Source organism: Phyllopteryx taeniolatus, chromosome 17 (genome assembly GCF_024500385.1).
Source record: "Phyllopteryx taeniolatus isolate TA_2022b chromosome 17, UOR_Ptae_1.2, whole genome shotgun sequence".
NCBI classification, from domain to species: domain Eukaryota; kingdom Metazoa; phylum Chordata; class Actinopteri; order Syngnathiformes; family Syngnathidae; genus Phyllopteryx; species Phyllopteryx taeniolatus.
Window position 1 is genome coordinate 21,560,724 of NC_084518.1, and position 18,575 is coordinate 21,579,298.

Here is an 18,575-nt window from a genome sequence, read left to right on the forward strand (position 1 = left end):
AAAAGGGAAAAAAAGTTGTACAAAGGTAGTGGATGTTAGCCATCTCCTTGGTTGTTAAAGCAATTTCTAAAGCAATGGTGTGATAACCTCATATGACACTTGTCATCCATAATGACGAAAAAGTAACTGCAGTTCAAAAAAATGTCGCATAAAATGAATCACAGGTTGATTTGAAAAAGAATCCCTCAAACTCAAACATAATATAAAATCTGAATAAGTCACATGCGGACAATTCATCAGGTACACTTGCACACTACATTAGCCAGAGAGGAGCAGTGCATCATTAACACAATATAATCTGCAAGACATGTATTGTACTATACATTTACACCTCACAGCATATAAATATATATATTTTTGAATTTGTATTTGTTTTACCTTGCCCAGACCTGAGGAAAACTCCCAGTGTCTCCACTTTAATTAATATTACGCTAACAGATTAACAGATACGCTTACCTCATATTTGTAAGTCACTAAAAGATTGCATTCCCTCACCCAATGTATAGCTTCAGTTTACAATCTCAACTATGCATTGATTTCGTTTTTCATTTAGCAAACTAAAGACTGTAAGTGAACCCCTTTTGCAAGACGATGTATAAACTGAACACAGACCTAAACATCGTTTTGGGACAAACAAACACTGAGACACAATAGCGCATTCACCATAAGGAACAACACGGTTAATATTAAAGTAAAGGGCACTGGGTTACATCTGTCACATTACTTGGCAGTTACTTTAATTATATATTTTGGTCAATCTGTTCTTCCTGATGTGAGATGGGATGCTGTACATGAAACAACATCTGTAGAGTTATGTCACAGAGCTTCAACATCTGCCTGTCAGTCATTGGGTATTTTCTCATATGCCTTGATGTTATCATATTAAAAAAGCAATGTCAAGTGCTGAGAGCTTACATCTGTGCCGCAGTTTCATCTTACACTCTTTAACTAAGAGACACATTTACACGCAAAGGCTGACACGACTCACGGAGACACACCCCGTGGCTTTTGTTCCCTAATGTTGTCATTCAAGGTGACAGTGGTGATTGTTCGCTAAACTGACACCATCCACAAAGACTTGTGATCGCCTAAGATGTCAGGTAACATCTGCTTAAAGTATCAACCAAGCCAACAGTGAAACTGGGTCTATTCATGTCTTTGTTTAAAAAAAATCTAATCAAATGTCTGTTGTCTATTTTTATGAGCCATTTTTTTCTTTTAAATGAATAATCCCTAAGGGAATTTCAGGGGATTTTGAATGTTACAGTATTCCATGAAGTTAGAGAGTAGTTGTGATGTGTAATGTGACAAATACTGTATTGGATAATATTGTGATAATGACTTCTGCGAAGCGAATTGTGCAGAGAGACAATCTTTTGATTGTCATTTGCTGGTTGGTTAATTTGATATTAATTTTTAAAAAAAATCAGTCATGCAGTCACATAAATATGAAATCCGAACTTCTGTGTTTTCTTTTTTAGCACTAAAAGCAACATTTTATAAATTAAAGGTGCTCATGTCAACTTCACCCACTTATAGTTTCTACTTTTCCAGTTAAGACATATGTGTATGTACTGATGTAAGAAACACACAGGCTTTTAATCCCAAGATCATACTTTTCTTTTCGTAATCCCCTCTGATTCTATTAATAATTCTGTTTCCAAGGTAATTTGCACCTTGCCAAATACTGAAAAGATAAGTGGATAAGAAGGGCGATATGAGCCTATGCGTAGATATTATAACACACACACACACACATATATCCAATATGACTATTGAGTAGAGTAGGGGCATTAATTTGCTGGTGACTGACTTTCTGTTACATGTGATCATGATTATCCAATGACCTTACCTGTTTGTTGTACTTGGGTTGACTGGTCTTGTAGCTGTAATCAGAGTACTGGTCTGACCCAGTAGAGTTGTCATCTCCTCCAGTGCCGACAAAGGTATTAGTAGCCGGAAGGTCTTGGACTGCCTGATGTTTTTGTGAGCCCGAGGGAGACTGGGCCTGTAGCTGAATGGAGGGCAGCGGGGAGTTGGAGCGATAGTGCCGACCTATATCAGGGCTTTCTGGTGAGTAAGTCAGGGGCAGATGTATCCTTGGGCTATCATTGACTGCGTCAAGGTTGAATTTGAGGCTTTTTTGGAGGCTGACCTCCTCTTCTTCCCCAAGTGGTTTTGGGGATTTCTGAGGTTTTCCTTTCCTACCTCGTTTCCCTTTGACATTTTTTGGTGCCTGTTTAGGTGCGTACAAGTCCTTTGTTTCCTTCTTGCCCGCTTGATATCCACTCTTTGTTTCTCTTTGGATGCGGTGTCGAATAAAAACCACCACCAAGATAAGCATCACAACACCTGCCACCCCAGCAAGGCTTCCAAACAAAATGTTGCTCCGTTGTGCAGCAAAGCCATTGTCAGGATCACCAGCAATATCCCTGTCTAGCGGAGTGTAGAGACTGTGTCCAATTAGAGCCTCCACTAAGCTGACGTTTGAAATGGTTTCATTGACATAGATATGGACCAAGGCAGTGGCATGACGTGCAGGCTTCCCTCTGTCAGTCGCTTTTACCACCAGGCGATGGAGTCCGCCATATTTTGGGGCCATCTCCTTTGCTAGCGTAATCTCTCCACTGGACGGCGAAATGCGAAATAACTGGTAAGGGTTACCACCTGCAATGCTGAAGACCAGCTCTGCGTTGACCCCACTGTCAAGGTCTTCAGCTTCCACCACTTCCACATGACTATCAGCGGACGCAAGGGGTGACAAAAGTCTGAAGGAAGAATTGGAGGGTTTTGTAACAACTGGATCATTGTCATTTTCATCCAGTACATTGATGGTAACACCCACATAAGAAGACCGGGGTGGTTGCCCCCCATCCACTGCTTTTAGACGGAAAGTGTAGCTGCTCTCTTTCTCCCTGTCAAATGAAATGCTTGAGAGAATGGTCCCAGTTCCATTTTGAACAACAAATTTCCCTCCATCAGACTCTACAGAGAGTTGAACATGAGCATTTTCACCTTTATCAGCATCCATGACTGTTACCATGCCAACAGGGCTCAGGGGAGGCATGTTTTCTAAAACTGAGAAGCTGTAGCCACTCAGCATAAATTTGGGGTCATTGTCATTGCGGTCAAGGACTTTTATTACAACAGTTGCTGTTCCTTTATGGACAGGTGAGCCTTTGTCAGCTGCAGTGACCCGGAACTCATAGTGTTCTTTGTGCTCACGATCAAGTGGGTTCCGAGCTTTGACTTCCCCTGTTTTTGGATCAATCTCAAACAGACCCTTGATGGATGTGTCTGCTACAATGTGATAGAGAAGGTCTGCGTTTGTGCCGCTGTCCGCATCTGAAGCTATAACATCCAAAACCTTTTCTCCAGGTTGATTTTCTTCTGCAAAATCTACCTCAAACAAGGTTGGGGAGAATACTGGAGAGTTATCATTTACATCAGTTACCTGTACTTTCAACGAGTTAGTACTAGAGAGCGCAGGATTCCCAGAATCTACGGCCACAATCTCCACTCGATAATCCTTCACCCTTTCATAGTCGAGGAGAGTGGTTGTTTGTAGGAAATATTTCCTCTTGTTGTCACTGGATGAGTCACTGATAGGGCGGAGCTGGAAGGGCACATCCCCCGCAACCACACATGTGACCACAGCATTCTCTCCCTCGTCCTTGTCAGACACTTGCACCAAAGCAACAGCGGTTCCCACCGGCATATCTTCTGAAATGTTAGCTACTCCGTCACTGTGAGTCACAAGACCAATGCCACGAATCTCCACAGCTGGAGCATTGTCATTTTGGTCATTCACCTCAATGGTAACAAAGGTCTTTGAGCTCTTCGGTTGTGGACCCTTATCCCTTGCTACCACGTAGAAGGACAGGCTGTCAATCTCCTCTCGGTCCAGTGGTCCTTTGACATAGATGATACCAGTGGACCGATCTATTCGTAAGAGTTTTGGCACTGGGTCTCCTGCTTGATGAAGTGTGTACTCAATTTCTCCATTAGGGCCCATGTCAGAGTCATTTGCTTTAACCTACAACAACAACAACAACAGCAGCAGACAAAAACAAAAACTGCAGTTAATTTATGTGAATTACGTATGTGCCAAAATGTGCCGATGGCAAACCATTAATTATTTTGATGAGGGCAAAGAAAGAATAAACCATAATAGTGTAGTTTGTGACGCCGATTATTTTTATTTTAAAATTTGTAGGTAAATGGGCCAAAAGAAAATAGTTTCAAGTAATATACAGTCTTACCTGCAGCACTGAATGCCCCACTGGACTGTTCTCCGATACTTCTGCTTCATATGTCAATTTTTCAAACTTGGGTGAATTGTCATTGGCATCAGTGACGACCACTCGCAGCAAAGCACTGCTGTAGCGCTGTGGGTTTCCTCCATCCACAGCCTTTATGGTAAGGTCATAGGAATCCTTTATCTCGCGATCTAAGTTGCCCAGAACAATAAGCTGTGGGAGCTTGCCACCCCTGTCATCTGCCACTTGTAAACCAAACAGTGTTTCTGCATCTTGTCCTGCTGTCAGGGCATAATCATTCACCCCATTCCTTTCTGAGTCTCTGTCAGTTGCTAACGGTATGGAGAACAGTGCCCCCATGATCGTGTTCTCAGGGACGGATATAGTGAGCACAGAAGACGGGAACTGCGGGGTGTTGTCATTGATGTCCTGTACCTCAATGCGTCCTTCAATGAGTCTAGGGCTCTGGTTCTGTATCAGATCTGTTACGGATACTTCAAATTCCAGGTAGCAGGGCTTACCCCTAACAAGCAACCGGCAGTCTCTCAGTGTCTCTCTGTCGATGGGGATCTCAGTGGTGAAAATATCTCCAGTCTTTCCATCAACACGTAGATAAGGGGCACCCACCTCCAGCTTGTAGAGATGACCTGAGTCTGGCAGCCCGTGGTCTGCAGCCAGACTACCAATAAGAGTGTTGGGAGGTTGCTCTTCTTGGACCCGATACATAATGCTGCCTTCAGCGAAGCTGCAGAGCAGCACCGGGAGCCAAAGTAGCATCACTAGTAAATTCCGTTCCATGGGGTCATGAGAAGATCTTCCTGTAAAATGACGAAGATAATTTCTGTCAATGTTTATTTTCCATTCTATACACTATACAGACGTAGCAGTGACATGTATTAGCTATCAAACGCCATAGTCAATAATAACATATATCATTGACACAAAAGATAAGGTGAGAAAGTCAGCCCAGAATAATAACTATATCATGCCTGCAAGCACCGTAATATTGCACAATAATACAACTATGAATCATAATTGTATTCCCAATGTTTCCCTGCAGAGATTCGAAACATCTGAGGGGCCATGTGGGTTGTTTCAGTTGCATAATCAAATGCAAATGTAATCAATGTAATAAGGACTAAGAACAACAGAATAGACACTTAGGGCCTGGTTTACTAAGATCTCAAATATCGGCTGCAAAATTGCGTGTTCACTCTAACAGATGTAGCGCTGATGGTTTTCACCATGGAAAGTTTCAGAGAGAATTTTGGGGAAGCCAGTAACTTTTTAAAAACATTTTTATTTAACTTGTTCTGAGTGTCCTGAGAATTGCATTGCTGAAAAGAGAACGTGTAGCAATAATGATTTCCCCCCATGTGGCATTTAAAAAATATTAACACAAGCATAAAAGACAAGGAACGTTGTGATAACATCAGATAAAGTCCTCAAGATTTGTGATTTTGATCTATTCTCATTTTGCCTATGCGTTCTAGCCACAATAACCACAATCATCAGTTATGCACAGCAGTGCTGCTTTTCACCTGACTTTCAAAAGCAATATTTAAAGATGCAAAATCAGCCATCACAATTTATTACAGGTTTGATTAGTCACATTTGCATCTACTCCTCCCAGTAGTTTGTGCATTCGGGTATAGAGACCAAACAAACTGCGCTGCAATTTTGCCCATTTGACAGACGCAAACCTGGGTGGGCCAGGTTGCTCGATCGACTTCCACATCTCTGTGACTGAAGAATCAATTTGCGCCCGTTGCTAAAATTGTAAATGAACACTTTATTGATTTATTAACAGTAAGTTAAAAATGGGCGGCAGAGTGGCCGACTGGTTAGAGCGTCTGCCTCACAGTTCTGAGGACCTGGCTTCAATCCCCGGCCCCGCCTGTGTTCTTCCCGTGCCTGCGTGGCTTTTCTCCGGGCACTCCGGGTTTCCTCCCACATCCCAAAAAACATGCATGGTCAGTTAATTGGAGACTCTAAATTGCCCGTAGGTGTGATTGTGAGTGCCCTGCGATTGGCTGGCAACCAGTTCAGGGTGTACCCCGCCTCCTGCCCGAAGATAGCTGGGATAGGCTACAGCGCGCCCGCGACCCGAGTGAGGAGAAGTGGCTCAGGAAATGGATGGATGGGATGGAAGTTAAAAATGACTTTGGCGACTATGCTATCTGGCAAACGAAAATTCACGGTCAATATAAATTGTGGTTTTCAAACTATATCCTTACTAAGCTGGCAAAGTGTGACAAAGTGTTATTATACAGTATGTACGTATTTAATTTTGACTGTGGCCAATGACGATATTAGTTCGCTGGAGGTGTGAGAGTGTCCTTACACACCATCGTATTAGTGTTTAGTCCAACTTACCCTGCTGTCCAATTCAAATGTCTTTGCATGCTCCATTGTTACAGATAAACTCAAACACTGAAATAATTTTGTTTGAATTCCAACCTTTGAAAAAAATGTAATTACAGCACATTATCTGCGTGTCTTTGATACATTTTCCCCCCAGCATTCTTTTTTTCCTTTTACGGTAAAATAATTTTCTGCGTGAGTAAGCTACGTGTCTAATTTAAATAAGAGCACACTTTGGGTTTAAGTATCCAAGTCCAGTGCTCTGAAAAACTTAAGTGCATGAATTTGTATGTGCATGTGGGCTGTTTAATCACTGGATCATTACACTTGATTTTGCCTCAATTCATGGCATTTGAGTTGAGCACTATGTGTTAGTGAGGCATTAATCCTTTAAACGATAGGGTGGGGGAAATAATCGACCAGCCCATAATAAGCACAGCTTCGTTGTCAATGATTTCCCAAAGCTGTAAAACTGCTGTTGGTTTTTTTTCTCCCATTTTGAATCATCAACCACACAATACCATGAATTATTAATCAGGATTATGGGGGGGAAAATGTAATGAAATGCATTTCTGTTATTATGACAGCAATACCGGACCAGAGACATTTGATTGTTGAGCTTCAGTAAATTATACAGTACATCTTGTCATATGGATCCAATTCTTCAGATATCAACGCAAATATTTGTTTAGCTCAAAAGCAAAGCACGAACCTAAAACAATACATACAAATGGAAGGACTGGCTACTGATGGCTAATGGCTTGGTTATTGATGTGTGTCATTCTACTTTTTGGAGGAGGAGCTTTAGTTGATATACAATTACCATGACAAGGGAATATATAGTATTTCTATGTGTCTTTGGATACTACAAAGTGAATTTGGGACGAATAGACTACAATCAGTGAGGACAGTCCAAATGGCGTCCTCTATTTCACAAACATCTTGATGAACAGATTATCCCCAAAAATACCCCAGGATAGGAAAGTGTAAGTTAGTAAGTAAGTATGTGACAAATTCAAATATTTTCTTCAGTGTCGATAGTTAATAAGTATAACTGAAACACAAATTGTCTTGCTAAAGTTTTTTTTTTTTTATTTTCATTCCATCTATTTACAGAAGTAATAGATGTGCCTTGATTGTGACATGATTGTTATGGTTGATGACACTCATGACTTAATATCTTCCAGTTGGCCTCTTGCCTGTCTTCCAGATGGCACCATGCCTTGCAGTCACAGCAAATTGATCCTATTTTCTTTCCCTTTGTTTACATTTACATTCCACATCATGTTGTTTGTGAAGTATGTTTATACTGTGTGTTAGGTTTAAGCAAAGATTAATCAACAATCTCACAACGTTTTTAGTGAATGTTTCGCTTAACTAACAGTGGCGGGAGATTTTGGAGCATAATTTGCAGGATGTAGGCTTTATGTTTCACTGAAATGATGAAACGCAATGCAGAATGGCAGCATTTAAAACTGTGACAACTGCAAGGACTGCATTTTCCGGCAAGTCGGCACCTTATTCTCCCTAAAAAATGTGATTATCATCTGCCGACCCAGATGGTGCGCTAGACCTGAACAGCTAACAGCTGATTCAGGCAGATCGTGCCACATAACTCAGCGTAAAAATCAAATTTATGTTTTCTTTTTTTCCTTTTTGATTGTTCAGAATGGAAGACTTAGTCAAAGTCAATTCATGTGGTAAACACGAAGAAAACTTGCATATGTATAAATTCATATTTTCCCCACAGCTTTAAACAATAACATAAGAATTGATGCAAAGTTATGTTTCCAGGCTAGTCAACCACTTTATATACCAATAGGGCAGACTATCTGGGGTTGCCATGGCAATTTGATAAAAGCTATGCTCCTTATTACACAAGCCAGCCTTCTTTTTTGTGTAGTGAGGCTTTTGGAGGTAAAATCATTAAAAAAAAAAAATCTTATCTGACTTGGTTATTGCACTAATAAATCAAGCTTGCAGCCTTGCTGATGCCCTGCTTCAGTACTTTCAGATGTTGTTATACAACTTTTGCCTTTTCCTTCATATAACAAAAGGATCATGTTTGGAGTAGGAGGGATGATCCCTTGGAGGTTTGCATATTTCCAGATCATTGTTTAGCTTGCAAGATTTAATTTTCGAGATCCAGGGTCACTGCGCTAATTGTACGTGGCACCGAACAGCAACCAGACAAGGTTATCAGTTACCTCAAGAACTTAACTCAAAGCAAAACTGGCTTACTGTGCCAGAAAATGTGATGAATAAGATGAACATTGGACTGACTTTCACCATGTAATCAGAAATAATGCATTATTTGAACTACAAAATGTTTATATACTGTACTACATATGCATATTGGTACCCTTATCCAAACGGGCCCAAAGTTGTGGCCGGTCGGTAGACAATGCAGTCTCGAGAATGATTTTCTTTTTCTTTTGTGAGTGAACGTGCTACTAAGCAATAAAAAGGCAACAACACATCCAGCGACATTTACCTCTACCAGATCAACATTCATCATACTGTATAATCTCATGCTGTGATCATACTATGGTCCAGACGGTTCCCTCGAAGAGGGAAAAAATATGGGGTGGACCTTTAAAGGCTATCTATAACTGCCTAATAGGAGTGGGCTATGTGCTTTATCTTCTGAAAAGATGTTTAACTTTGCAGAAAAGAGTGCAGTCAAGGCTAAAAAAAAATAAAAAAATAAGCTCTGGGGTTTAGGACCCTGAGGAGAGCAAAGAAGAGGCTTGCCATGCAGAAAGAACAGTACCTGGCCAAAAGGCAGCTTATTCAAACCATCAGGGTGGCAAGTCTGATGAGAAAATGGGGCGAGAAAGACCCTGTCGCATGATTCATGCACAGCACGGCCGTCACGCCGCAGACCTACAAGTCCCAGGAGAGGCTCACCCGAATACACCCTGTCACTGGTCAGTGACCTGAATAGATAAGGATCGCTCAAAGTGGAAGGAAAGTGTTTTCGCACTTTCTGCCCTTCCAATGTGTCACATGAGAGTCAGTGGTCACTGAGGAGATCCACAAAATAGCACCCGCAGCACTTTTACATGCCAAAGATCGAACGCACAAATTTCATCTGAACATAATCATGATTAATCTAATGATTTGTATGGAGCAGTATCAGACCTGGAAAAAAAAAAAAGATGATGACTCAGATAGGGGACCACGTGACATAGCGTAACTTTCCAAATGTATATCCTGTACAATTGCTGGAGCACACCGTGTTTAAATTGAGCTTATTTGTTACATTATGCATGATTGTAACACCGGTGGTCAGATACAATCATGGCAGGATAGAACAAAATAATGACACAGTAATTTGATTTTGTATTTCTAATTAGTATCCAAATGTTCTCGACGTATTGGAAGGTAGGTGCAAAGTCCATTAGGAGCTCTGTTGATTTCCCAATATGGCTAAACCCAAAGCATGGAAGCGTCTTTCCTTTCCTCTCCCTTCTGCTGCGCCACACATGACTTCCAATGTCATTTTGAATGACAGCGAACTCCTCCAATTGCTTTTAGCATCTGACCGCAAGGCTCCATTTAGGCAGCCCTCCCTCGAGGCTTCAGCGCCTTCAGTGCTTCTTGCAGCAAAAACATCAGCTGAACGGCAAGGTGATTGATTCTCACCTGGAGCCCTCGCATCGTGCGCCCGCCACCTTTGTGACCCCAAGGTTCGGGAGCAAATTTCAACTTCTACAAGTCTATTATCAACTTTTAGCTATATATGAGACTGTGCACAGTTTGTGTCTCAAGAGAGCCGCACTCTCAGGTCTTATTGCACAGACGTGGCTGACCTTAGTGGTAACAAGGTCTTCTGAAAAGTTTGTAAACAGTACAAACCCTGCATGAATGGAGGATCTGTACCACCTCGGCACCGAAAGAAACTTCCTTTTTCTGTCTTTACAATTACATAATCACATCGCAGCTGTCAAAATGTACATCAAGTATTTTTCAGTACTTCAACTACACGTCATTTAAGGACGGGAGGACATAGAAAAGGGAGAGTGGGTACATAAACTGATTTATACGGGCACAGCAATGACAAACATGTTACCTCTAAATATTGTTCTGCCTTTGTGGTCGAAAATCGTTGTTAATCACTGGCTTGCGTAATGTCACCAATCCTTGGGAAAATATAGTACAAAACATTGAGAACTGTCACCGTCATGGGGAACAGAACGATAGCCAATCAGGACGCAAACTGAAGCTTGCACTGTGGATGGGGACCCGACTTGCTGAGTGTTTGTATAATGTCACCTCCAGGTTGTTTACCATAATGGAAATAACAAGGAAAAAGAGCTCCCAAGACATTGGCACGACAAATAAGCGAACAGCTATCCTCGGTTCTTCTCTTCATGTTCCGTCAGTCTGGATGCCCCGTAGCATATTGCTGCCTGTCACAGGTCAGCTGGGCTGCGACGTCAGGTTCCGTTTGATCACGCCGGACTTCTGGCTTGGGGGGATGCGACTCGTCATTGTTGGTGGGTAGATCGTTAAGCGTGCGCTTTGCTGCGTCGATCACATCGATTACGCCGCACACTTTCGGAGTCGTAAGAGCACACACAGCCGTGTATCATTTTTCCGTGCGGGGTTTGTCACCTTTTTCAATAAATGTTCAAATAATGCAAATCCTTGTATGTACCAGGCGACATGGTTTCTTTACCTTTTATGTTGCGATTATTTAACCTCTTAAATCTTAATTAAACGTGTAGCTCCTTTTTGTTGCCGTGCGTATCTGACGTTTGGGACAATAACGGAGGTATTAAAAAGGAAAGTCTAAGATAATTGTGCTGCAGACCCTGCGCACCTGTTCCGGTTACCATAGAGACAGATGATCTACGACTCTGTGGACTGAGTCAACGCAGTGACTGACTGGCTGACATTTGCTGCGCTACAGGTACGGACGAAAGGACTCAAGCAGAAAATCGAGCGAGGCATGTTAGTAAATTAACAATAAGCTGTTGCAAAGGGGCAGACTAACATCGGTAAATGTCATTAAAGGAATAAATTAATCATTTTCTACATTTGTGTTGCTTTGAAGCAGCTGCACGAGAGCGGACACAGCGGTATCATGAGTTCTCTGCACAAGTGGGAAGGTTCACCTGCATGTTCCGAGCTCAAATGTTTTCCGCGGAGGGTCTGCTCCTCCGCGTCTACTCGGAGGACATCATGATCATGGGTGGTTTTATGATTTTCTCAAATAGGGTCATTTTCTTTATTGGCTGCCTGTTGCCTTAAAGAAAAGAACAAAATCCATTACCCTCCCCCACACATACTTTAATGGCTGGCATCACACTGAGTGACCTTTTCAAATATTTTTTTGAGACTGTGAACATTTGTGTTCCTAACTGTCCATTCGTGGACATCACTTCATGTATCATCAATTATAGAGAGTTCTAAAGAACATTGCTGCTCAAAACACTTTCAACTCCTTTAGTTTCGCGTGAGTGCGAGAAAAAGTATTTCAAAATGAATCCTTCTAAATGACAAGCAGTTTGTAACGTCACCTGAAATCCCCAAAATAAAGCCGCAGGACTTTTTAGTTTTTTGTGTGCCCCCTAATCAAAGCTTGGCCAAATCTCCTCTCTCACCATGCCCACTGCCTTGAGCTCGACACAGATGAGCTCACCACATTAAGAGGACTCGCGTTGCAGGCAGTTTGTGGGATATGAGCTAGAACGCTTTACAACCCTGTTGTGTTTGTGGACTGCTTTGACGGCCTTGTAGCGTGTACACTATGTGTCTAGCAGACTATTAAAATGAGCCGAGTGCTCGGTGGAGTGGGGAGAAACAACACCCAAGACTCTCACTTGGAGCTCAGGGGGAGGGGGGGGGGGGAGGGGGGCATTTCCCATATGGACGCGCACATTTTCTCTCCTCCGAATGGACGCACAACCGTTTCCAACATGATTATTTTTCTTATTTTGCGCACAAAATGTTACACTTGAGCAAACACACCTAACTAATGCACGCAATTAGCGTCAGATTTGTAGCGAGAAAGAAAGGACCACAGAGAAATGTTTCAAATGGATCGCATTTTCTGCTTCACAGGATCATAACGCTATTATAAAATGCAATTACCGCAGAGCATTCCGTGCAATTGACTTGTACTCTTGAAGCTGAAGTGCAGCGGTATGCGCGCATGCATTCCTGCAAAACCAAGGGTGGGATTTTTTCCCCCCGTTTTTTTTCTCACACAGTGCATCCATCAACCATATGATCTCTCATTCCTCTGATGCGTTTAAGTGCGTAATGTAAGGGGGTGGGTTGGGGCAACTTGTTAGTACTGGACCATGACAAGTCGCAAATATGTTCCAAATTAGCTGAGACACGGCAAAAAAATGCAACTAAACAGAGTTCATTCTTAATGTTCTAGTGCGGATATTGGCATTACCTGAACCAAGAGACTTGGATGAGCGCGTGGCCGCAATCCGTCCAAAAGCTGCTACATCCACCAGCCCGGAATGTCGCGTCAAAATAACTTCAGCTGCCACTCAATCCGTTTAGAACTTTCCCGCATTCAAATTCAGAAGACTGCAACCGCGTCTGGTCTGCCGACAGTCGTCAAGGGAGATATATATATGTAGATATATTTTTTTTTTCTTTTTCCTCAGCCCTCAGCAGAAATATTCAAAGTTTGCGGTTAGCCTTCAATTATTTGACGATTAACCTGAGAAATGAGTGGCCTCATTTCACTGGGGATTGCTCTCCTGTGAGCCATGTTCAGTCCTCAGCCAAAATGCAATGACTGGCGCATCCCTTTCGGTCCGAGTTTGTCCACCAAAAAGTAGTCTGGAGCGGACTCTAAGGACACACCTGGTGGTTAAATGAGAGCAACGCGGACAAGGACAGCTTCAAAAATAATAATAATAATCTAAAAAAAAAAAAAAAAAAAAAGAGCCCATCTGAAGCAGGTCCAGAGAGCAAGTGGTGATGAGATGCTGTGGCTGACTTGCTCCCTTCGCTGCCTCTCTCGTCTCATCAGAAGGTTGGAGGAGGTGGGGCTCCCATCAGCTGCAGAACGCAGCAACTTCACACTCAACATCGCGTTATATGCCCACCAAATTGCTCCATTCCTGCACTTTAATAAGATGGCATCAAACTGGGTCACCAAATGCTCAAACGCACTTCATTTACATCAGCACACTATTTGTATTTTTATTTGTATTTATTTTTTATTTTTTATTTTTTTGACATTCCTGCATGCGAAAGACTCACCCAAGATCAGATGGAAAAATGATGACGCCACTTGTTTGGATCGGGAGGAGTAACAACAGGTTTCATGTGCAGATAGTTGACTTGTTGATATGCATTCCATGTTGAACATGAGAGTACCCGAAATAAATGCAGCCGCTGGCACTGGCTGCTCTTTATTCATTTGGCGCCACCCTCAGGCGGTTATTATAAAGAGGCCATTCACCATATAGCCATGTTATTCCACAAGAGAATGGGATTCAATACAAGGGCTTTATTTAAAAAAAATAAAAAAGATATACAAATCCTCAACTGTAATCGACGCTGTCTGAGTGTTATCAATTTAACATTACATTGACTAATATGGTTGTGGAACTGCATGCGCACGTGATATCTTCATGCAAGCTTGTTTCTAATGTTTGGATCGCAGGCAGCGTGGGTTCATCCCCACTCGATGACGACGTGAGTGTGAAGGGTTGTCTGCATCTCTCTGTATGTGGCCGATGATCGGTAACTAATTACATGTAACTAGATTACATGTAACTGTAAACCATTACATTATTGAGTGCAAATGTGAATCTGAAAATAGCCGAAAAAGCTCAGATTTTTTTTTTTTGCTTTCCATATGACGTCTTCCACGTCAATGCTTGTGATTGGCTCTCTCTGGTCATGTACCATTCTGCCGTCGTTTCAAATATGACCTCAAAGCACCACCTTGTGGTATGATCTATTAGTTTTTCTGAGATTTTGAAAAGGTTCAATTTATATTTATGCTTTTGAAACCTTAGACGAACATTGTCTTTTGCACACTTTTATCGATATAATTTTGGACTTTTATGGAACATTCACTGACATGCAGTTGTTATGAAGCGATCTTGTCTAAATTGTGCACCTTTGTCATTAGGTCAACATGGTATGGTGTTGTGGTTTTCCACATGCTGTACACATATAAAGCAACAAACTTACAGTATTTATGTATTTAACTGTCATTATATTTTGTTACCAGATTAATATTTGTGTAAGGATCGTTTTTTTAGAGGACACATCCAAGTGCTCGGTTGACGCATTCATTCCAAATGAAGTCATCCAAAAGTAATGTATTGTAACCAACTACATTTCCAGAAGAATCTTCCTAACACTGCCAACCAGTCCAGGTTGTAGCCAAAGTCAGCAAAGATACAGCAGGCCGCTGTGTCCTCGGTCGAGTCCGTACACTCCAATTGATCTGAGTGAAACAATGGTGAAATGGGTCAAATGTTGGCTTCAACTAATTTGGAATCAAGCGGTTCGATCGACACCAGGCTCAATTGCCCCAGTAGAATCATACACATCCTATACCTTTGCTCAAGGCTGGAAATCAGCACGGCTCTTGCGGGGCATGAAAGCCATCCCACACCACATGACTCTCTCTCCCTTTCTTCCAAAACACTAATGGCAACAATCAAAAACGCTTAGTCATAAGTAATGGACTCGGAGCAATGAGACAAACAGTGTTTTGCCACAATGCAAACGCCTTGAGCGATGCATGCCCTCTGGAGAAAATGAGATTTTCTATCTCCGCCCGCCATTCTGAAACCGGAGTTTATCCGAAGCTTTTCTGTCTGCAATTCTTTACCCCCTATCTCTCATTAGCTACAAACACACAGCTGTTGGGTTACCTCTCCAGGGCTCCATTAAGGGCTGCCACTCAGGCTTACAATGTCCCCGAGCCAATCATATGAGAGCACCCACCTACGCACGACTACTGCAAAGCTGCTCCTAACCAGCCAAATTAATAATATTAAAGCAATTTACGCAGGTGGTCAGTGCCTTCGCCTCAAAAGAGAAAAGCATACCGGGAAATATGTTTTGTCTCACGATGTGCAATACAGCTCTCCAGCTGTCATCTATCTATCTGTCCATCTATAGTGTCTATCATAAAATGAGTGACAGCACATAAACTAAATGCTCAAACCAACGGGCCACAATCCTCCTCGACAATGACATTCAAATGAACCATTTCGGTGAAAAGACATAATTATAATTGCACTGTGTCTGTGTAAACACTTTTGTGTCATGTGACTATTTTTCCCGCAGCATGACTCAAAACAGGCTGTCAAGGCCGTGTTTTAACGTAATGAAATGTGCTCTAAGTATATGTATCAGGTGCCACTGTGTCAATAAGAGCGTCTCCAATGAGTGTTATCGCAATCACGTGTAGGACAAAATATTGAATTGTTTATGTTTTGTAATGGAAAAATTGATCTCCCTAAAGCAACGGTGCTGCTAAATATTTGCATCTACTTCGTTGAAGATCTAAAATACATTTTAGTCAGCGCAAGAAACCACTTTGGTTTTCAATGCTATCCGACAAGAGATTACCGCTATAGCTAAGGTGGAGCTCAAATCAGTACGTTTGACCTCAGCTGTCAATGGATAAACAAATGGAATTTTGCATGTCGCTCTTTCAGCTGTCTCGCTCATACCTTGAAATTCCATGTATTCAGTATTAGATATGATGACAATAAAGAAATATTTCATCTTGAATCATTGGTCGAAGTGGCCCAAAATGATAGCGAGCTCCCCCTCAAGGCTTGAACCTATTAGTCCACGAGTCGACTTTATTACTCCGCATCGACGTTGATGCTTGAAGTCGACTCATAGCTAATCACATGTTTTTGGGATTTCGTCTTTCAATCGGCCAATTTACAGAGGACGTTCGACTTGCCCGATTGTTGCCATCACTGTACTGTAACACTGTGGAGTAGAGAAACGAAAAACACAGTCTTAATACGTCCGTGCGTGTCCGAGAGTACGAAAATAAAATGGCAGTGGATGAGCATTGCTGTTAGCCTCACGTCGCTAGCTTTAGCTATTCTGATTTCCAACTCGTCTTGAAATATTGACGGCGAGGAAGTGACGCGCCATCTTTGTCGTCAATATATTACAACCAATAATGCGTGGACAACAACAATGTGCTAGCGAGAACTTTTTTCACCGTAGTTGTACAGTTCTGTCGCTTTACGACACTAACGTCGCAGTATATGGCTCACGTATGTATGTGTATATATCAAATGATCCTGGTTAGCATGGCACACGTAGAGACGGACAACCATTCGCACTCACATTGTCACTGAGTGGGAACTGAACCCACGCGGCCCACACCAAAGTCGGGCGAGCGTACCACTACACCGTCATCGATTAGTCGACCACAATTCAACTTTTATCACATTAGCGTCGACTACAAAAAATCTTTAGGCGTCCAACCCCAACTTACCCCCACAGTTATCAGATTGCTGTAACGAGGTCAGGTAAAAGGTCAAAACATACTGGACTCTGCCAGGTTGTGTTTTGGTGAAATATTTGTCTAATAAATGTATTAAAGATATTTCAGTTGATGATTTGCAGGCTCTCCTAATTCAAACGCTTGAAAATGTGAGTATTACAGGTAGAATGGTGGAACTCCTTTTATTTGGGTTCAGATTCAGAGCAAGACACTATGTGGCTGTGATCTGCGCTCATTTGCATCTTTCTAACCTCTCTTATCACTCAAGGCACCTGGAGCACATTACCCCGCCTCCGCAAACACACACATTGGGCACATGTGTCGCATTGGAGGGGACATTTAAAAAGAGGAGATAAGTCGACAGAACGTATATTGGAAAAAAAAACACACACACACACACATGTCCACACACAGAGGAGTGAATCCACGATAAATGAAAATGTGACATCTGCTGCTGTACGCCTGTTTGAGGGCACAAATCTTCAAGCACGCTTTCACAGCATGCGTTTCGCCTTTGACAGCTGATTGAAAACACACACACTCACATCCCAAGGTGTGGCAAGACATGCTCGAACATTTAAGCGAACGGGAATCACTGGAGGGCCTGCTATGCGAATTAGCACGGACATGGATTTACTTCTTAAGAGTCGGAGAAAACTTAAGCCTCTGAAGGAAGAGACGGTCCACTAAGTAGACTGATTGAGCAATGAAGAGAAAGAGAAATAACATATTTTCAACTATTAAGCACTGATAATCAATTGTGATTTCACATTATTTGATGCAATGAGATCAGCGGGGATGTTGCATAAGGCGCACGTGGAGCCAAGCGCTACACCAGAAAAAAAGCATTGAGATTTTTCTTACAAAGAAGTGATGTATCTGCTAATTTAGGGTGTATGAGTAAACAATGTATTATGGCATTGACGGACTTTTACGTTGCTCCTTGTAAGAGAGAATTTTGTCGTTATGTAGCTGTTGTGTAGCCTGCCTGTGCACAACTTCTTTGAAAAGAATAAGCTTTGAGTCAATTTCAGTTCCAAAAACAAATTTCAGAACTTTAATGACGTTTGGTGTCACTTGTGGTTGAATTTTTAATTGTTTTAAATTGAAAATTTGGTTTTTCTAAGCGTTATAGAACATTGGTGTCTAAAACGTATGTTTTGACAACTTCAAAATAAAAAACTGATCATTTGCAATCAACTTCATTCACAGGTGGGCAGTAACACGCATTTAATCCATTACATTGACTTAAGCAACGTTTTGAATACATTGTACTTGTCAGAATAGTTTTTACTTTTGAGTATTTCTGGTTAAAAAGACAAATTCTTTACCTCTGTTACATTGAGCGACATTCTGCTCGCTGCTTTTACTTGTCATCTATTTTTGCTTGAGCAATGAGGAGAGAGATTTCTGCATCGGACGCTGTCACGAGACTCTGTTTCATCAGTCCAACGTAACCACGAGCAATGTTT

At 41.9% G+C, this 18,575-nt stretch overlaps 1 protein-coding gene across 5 annotated transcripts in view; it reads right to left on the reverse strand.

Annotated features, from left to right (window-relative positions):
* The window catches only part of pcdh1a (protocadherin 1a), a 77,806-nt gene extending 64,163 nt beyond the window's left edge, over positions 1–13,643 (reverse strand). For 2 of the 5 annotated variants that reach the window (XM_061752173.1, XM_061752171.1), the window contains exons 1-3: positions 13,039–13,641; positions 4,263–5,077; positions 1,853–4,036 (exon numbers count right to left, since the gene is read on the reverse strand). In XM_061752173.1, coding sequence (XP_061608157.1) covers positions 1,853–4,036; positions 4,263–5,057 — 2,979 coding nt within the window. In that variant the 5' untranslated portion in view covers positions 5,058–5,077; positions 13,039–13,641. Of the gene's footprint in view, positions 1–1,852; positions 4,037–4,262; positions 5,078–13,038 lie in introns of all 5 variants that reach the window. The other 3 variants (XM_061752170.1, XM_061752174.1, XM_061752172.1) reach the window with 3 other exon arrangements.
* Between the last annotated feature and the right edge of the window lie 4,932 nt (positions 13,644–18,575).